Here is a 5,810-nt window from a genome sequence, read left to right as displayed (position 1 = left end):
TGGTTTTGGTTGTTTGTGTGTGTGTGTATGTGTGTGTGTGTGTGTGTGTGTGTGTGTGTGTGTGTGTGTGTGTGTGTGTGTGTGTGTGTGTGTGTGTGTGTGTGTGTTTGTGTTCAGGGTATAAGAGAAGAAGGGGAGGGAGTTAAATTGGCGTTTCTGGTATTTTAGACACACAATGTCTTAAGTTTGGTGGTTGGATCTATTAAATTCTATTTCATAAATATTTTGATTATTTTTCCCATCTTCTCTCTTGGTTTGTTGTTTGTTATTTATTTGTTTGTTTTGTATGCTTGTTTGATTTTGTTTGTTTATTTCTTATACTTCACTTGCAAAACTGGCGTAGTAATGGACACTTCGGAACTTTTATTTCTCAATCGTCCGTTTGAGAGTATAGCATTTTTTGTTATAACATTCCACTGATACGTTTAATATCTGTTTGAACATTTCAGAAAGAAATTCACGTGTGCCTCAAAAATGTCACTTGACGGTTTAACTGAGTTTATCTCAAACGTATTGGCTTTTTTGTCTTTTCGACCACAGGTTATATTTCGGAAAAACAGCACCCTAACGAGCCAGCTCTCAAGGGATACTCACAGTCGTATCTTCACTACTTTCAAAGAGACGACTGAGGGTGCTGTTTCTATCCGGGCTTTTGGCTCTAAGCAAAAAGTCATGAATGATATGGCGTGTGCCTTGGATGCTGACAGGTATAACATTGGAAGGAAAAGTTTGTGTGGAAAAAAGAATATAAATACCTAGACTTATATATGGCATTATGAAATGAATTTTGATAACAAATGAACTTTGCCATTTCAAACGGTTAGATGTTCTAACGTTTTTAACAAATTACCTGTTCGTATTTATGTAGTATGACTAAAACTACATATCTCTCGTTTGATAAATTAGTTACTGTACCCGTATTCTAAAAAAATAGTATATAGATTCACATGCTGTGTGACAGTAAGAACATTCCAAATTGCAGAAAGTTACGTTGTAAACGCGCAAACTACTATTATAAGTATACGCATTCCTTCATCAAATGTTTATTATGTACCACATTAAGGAGTTAATATATCAGAAAAAACCTTCTGATAGTAAAGAGTGATTCAAATATTTAAATGGAACACGGGTGCATTGTTAGCTCAATTTGGATCGTGCGTGACTGCGAAGCGGATGACCCAGGTTCAAATTTCCTATGGTGCGTCTTTTGGGGGAATTCTTAAGACTCTCCACCCATTCTCTAAAGGAGATATGCGTTAGGTTTGGAGGTACCCCCTCTTAAATGATTATACAGAGTTGAAAGGGGAGTTACATATTTGCGATGACAACGGGATGCCAAAGATAAGTCTATCTATCACCATTCACCAAGGCACCGTTAATACGCCTTCAGACCAATTAATTGTACACCGTAGTAGTGTTGTTTATTTTTGTACGAGTTTGACCCCATTTGGGACACCGTAAGGTATTTTCCCAGGCGGGATCTCTTATAGACAATGGGTGGAGAGTCCATCTCCGATAGAATTGAATCAAGTTGGTTGACTACATTGGAAACTCCTTTGACATGAACGCACCATTGAAGATTAGAACCAGTCTTCAACCCAGTCCGGTGTTAAGTTTATGGTCCGTCCGATCTAGATTGTCAACGTGTGTAGGCCTGCGCCAAAAAATTAATGACATAATAACAATATTTGATTCCGCATCCTTCTTTCTTCCTCGACAGTCGCTTGGGCCAGACAAGATCTAACTTGAACATTTGGTACAATCTGCGCCTGGCGTTTCTTTCCGAGCTAGTGGAGGCGTTGTCTCGTCTGCTCCTGCTCTGGGATTTAAACATGGCGGCAGGGTTAACTGGTGCAGTGCTGGGTTATGGTACCGATGTAAGTACTTTGTGCATTCACTAACAATTTCGTCCTAGACACATTTTGCCCCCACCCCCACCCCACCCAACCCCCAAACCCTTCTAAAATAGTAAAAAATAAAATAAAATTGAATAAGAGATCAGATATAAAATATGAATACAGATAAATGAAAAGACGGAAATTAAAATGAATAGATGAATAGATAAATAAAATAATAGAAGAATAAAATATTTGATATCTCTTGTGTGTCTAATGCACTCCCGGAAATTGGTGATACCGTCCGTTTAACTGTTTTATTCTGTTTGTTCAGTTTAGAATGTAGTTATTATTTTTTCTACTAAAATGAAAATAATAGATTACCGTTACGCAATATTAGATGCTTGTGCGCACCTGTTTCTTGTCTTGTTGCCCAGATCTCCTTCGTTTGAGATTGTTTCTTAAATTATAAGAACCGCCCTCTATCTCGAACTTATTAGAAGCTAAGATATAATCCTCCTTGATGACACAGTACTTGCACCTGAACCATTAGCTTGCTCTAATCCTTATTCCTTTCATGATAGGCAATGTCTGTATTCCTACATGACGTAATATTCAAAGTACGTTTTATTCCTGAGTAACCCCCCCCCGCCCCTTTTGTTTTCTCTAACTCTCTAACTCTAACATGCAGTTTTTGTCTTGGTGTTCCCCAGGCCATGTATTGTGTTCGCCGCTTCGTTCGCATCATGTCACAGCAGGAGTCCCACATGGTGGCAACGGAATGCTTGGAGGAATACTCCACCACAGCCACTGAGGTTGGGTTGTTTTTTTAACTTTTTCTTTTCTTTTTTTGGTGAGGTTTTTTTTACGGCGCTCACAACTGCATAAGGTCATATGAGCGCGCAGGACATATCAAACATTTTCAGTTGGTAGGAAATTTTGAATTTTGCCCAGGTGGCGCCCGAAGCCTACTCTTATCGATTTTGGACCACCAAGGGATTTTTTACGTGCGCAACTTGCATGTAGGACCTCCGAGATTTTTTGCCTTTATCTTAGAAGGTTAGTTGTTAGATCTTACCTACCAGAAAATCAAAGGTGTGTCTGAAAGACAGCAGTAAGAAGCAGCCAAGGAGTAGCAGTGGAAAGGCTGCAGAAAGAGTCAGGAGCCTAGAGGAGGGGGCAAAAGAGGTGAAGGGGTAATAACAGAAGGTGGAGACAAAAGCAGACGACAGAACATTGTAGATCAGAAAAAGATGTGAAATGAGAAACATTTTCCGTCCCTATCAGGATTCGAAACTGTGACTTATTGAATGAGAGGCAAACACCTTACCTCTAAACCACGAGAGCCCTGAAGTTGATCACTGAACACTATTGCCTAAATTCGTAATAATAGTAAATGTACAAGAGCCTGTGGCATTGTTAATGACCCAATTTAGATTCAAACTTGTGTTTTCTCTGTCGCCAAAGAGTGAACAGTATTCCCTAAAAAACCTGGTACTTTCTCATACTACAGGCGCCGTGGTACGTCGATGACGGAGTCTCCTTGGTAGACTGGACCCAGAGCCAGGACATATCGCTTGACTGTCTGACCACCCGATACAAAGAAGGGCTGCCACTGGTTCTGCGGGGATTGTCTTGCACCATTCAGCCTGGAGAGAAGGTGGGTTGGTAGTAGTAGTAGTAGTAGTAGTAGTAGTAGTAGTAGTAGTAGTAGTAGTAGTAGCACTAGCAGTTAGTAGCAGTAAGTAGTAGTAGTAGTAGTAGTAGTAGTAGTAGTAGTAGTAGTAGTAGTAGTAGTAGTAGTAGTAGTAGTAGTAGTAGTAGTAGTAGTAGAAGTAGTAGTAGTAGTAGTTGTTGTTGTTGTTGCTGTCGATGTAGCACCAGCAGCAACATCTTCTTGGCGACATCTAATTACTGACAGTGGGATTCTGGCTCGAAATCTTTCCACTACTATCTTTAAACTTTAGTATGTTTTGTAGATTAGATAATCTGGTGTTGTCTGATTGATTAAGTAGAAAAAACATTTGAGTACTAAGATTTAGTATTGGGTCCTCATACCCAACCCAGCGTGTCCCCGGGTGGTGGATAGGGGAAATACCTCCAGATATGGAGGTTAGCTGCTAAGCAGTCGCGAACCAAATGGGAGATGGTCGTGGAGAGTAGAGGGGAACCCTGGTGGCACAGGTGCTTCAATAAATACCTCACACACTCGAATAAGGGACCATCTTGGCGACCGGGGGGGGGGGGGGCATAAATCTTACCAAAGCCCCCACTGCCTTGTGGGTTGTCAGTGGATGACAAAGGCTAGCAGAAAAACTGTACACAAACCGGCAGTAGGCAACGGGAAACCACTGCTGTAATATCCCAAGAACAGTCATAAGGCAAAAGAAACATGGATAAATGATCAGTGTCAACAAATAGAGAAGAACTAAAACAAAGACAGCAAATACATGCATTCAAAAGTCAAAGAAGTAAGTGGGATAAAAGGATGCTCAAATACAGGATGCATAAGATCAAAAGGATGAGATATTTTAATGGACAACGGGGATGTCTTAAACAGATGGTTAGAATACATAGAAAAACTTTTCAAAGATAATAGAGGAGAAAAACCGGTAATAAAGAATGAGATAAATGGACCCCCAATACTAAAAGCAGAAGTACAAGCTGCCATTTGGAAAATGAAACAAGGAAAGCCACAGGGCCAGATAATATTCCAGTTGAAGTGATTGTCGCGCTTGAAGAACTAGGCACTGAAATAACAACAAAGCTCCTAAATGCTATTTATGACAGCAGTGAGATCCCAGAAGATATGATGAAGTCAGTTTTTATAGCTTTACCTAAAACACCAGGTGTCACTGAGTGTGATATGCATAGAACAATTAGCCTTATGAGTGATTTTACAAAAATATTGCTGCGAGTAATAATGGGAAGATTGAGAAAAAGTGTAAGACCAGAGATATCTAAAACGCAATTCGGCTTTGTTCCTGACAAGGGCACCAAATATGCTATATTCACCTTAACAATGTTAATGGAAAGAATATGTATTAAAGCACAGTAAGATCAGTATTTATGCTTCATAGATTATTCAAAGACGTTTGATAAAGTTAGACATGATGAGCTATTTAAAATACTGGAAAAGCTAGACATAGATGGAAAAGGTCTAAGAATTATCAGAAATTTGTACTGGGACCAAAACGCTGCTGTACAAATTAATGGAGAATACAGTGAATATAAGCAGGTTAGGCGAGGAGTGAGGCAAGGATGTGTTATATCACAAGACCTCTTTAACATGTACAGTGAAACAATCCTTAGAAACATAGAAGAACGTCCAGGCCTCAAAGTAAATGGAGAAAATATTAAAAACATCAGGTATGTAGATGACACGGTTTTAATAGCAGGCTCCGAAAAGGACCTTCAAATGCTTCTAGATACTGTTGTAAAAGAAAGTGAACGTAAAGGATTATTGTTGTTGAATGTAAAGAAAACAGAATGCATGGTAATATCCAAAAAAGCAACAAATCCTAGTTGTAATCTCATTAGCAAAGGTGAAAAGATCAAACAAATCCAACAGTTTAAATATCTAGGATATATGATAACATCTGATGTCAAATCTTCCACAGAAATAAAATGGAGAACTGCAATGGCTAAGTCTAGTTTCAATAAAATGAGCCCAATCCTGAAAAATAGAAACATCTCAATGAACACCAAAATGAAGGTCCTGAAATGCTATGTTTGGTTAACCCTTCTAAATGGCTGTGAATGCTGGACAATCACTGAAGACAGTGAAAATAAAATAGAGGCAACAGAAATGTGGTTTCTTAGGAGACTGCTAAGAGTATCGTGGAAGGAAAATAGATTTTTTTCTAAATCAAATGAGGCAGTGCTTGATGAAACCCACGTGGAACGCTCAATGTTAAAAACAATCAGGAAACGACAAATGCAGTTTTTGGGACACCTGAATAGACATAAGGGTCT

General features: G+C 39.1%; 1 protein-coding gene across 1 annotated transcript in view; it reads left to right on the top strand.

Annotated features, from left to right (window-relative positions):
• LOC101848682 (canalicular multispecific organic anion transporter 2) overlaps window positions 1-5,810 on the top strand; it is a gene marked incomplete in the record, with an annotated part of 41,034 nt that overhangs the window by 31,148 nt on the left and 4,076 nt on the right. The window contains 4 exon segments of the mRNA XM_005105499.3: window positions 541-707; window positions 1,721-1,877; window positions 2,549-2,650; window positions 3,349-3,495. Of these exon segments, the coding sequence (XP_005105556.2) occupies window positions 541-707; window positions 1,721-1,877; window positions 2,549-2,650; window positions 3,349-3,495 (573 nt within the window).

This window comes from Aplysia californica, unplaced genomic scaffold (assembly GCF_000002075.1).
Source record: "Aplysia californica isolate F4 #8 unplaced genomic scaffold, AplCal3.0 scaffold00473, whole genome shotgun sequence".
Classification (NCBI taxonomy): Eukaryota; Metazoa; Mollusca; class Gastropoda; order Aplysiida; family Aplysiidae; genus Aplysia; species Aplysia californica.
Note: the sequence above shows the minus strand (reverse complement) of the source record. Positions and strands in the feature narration are given on the sequence as shown.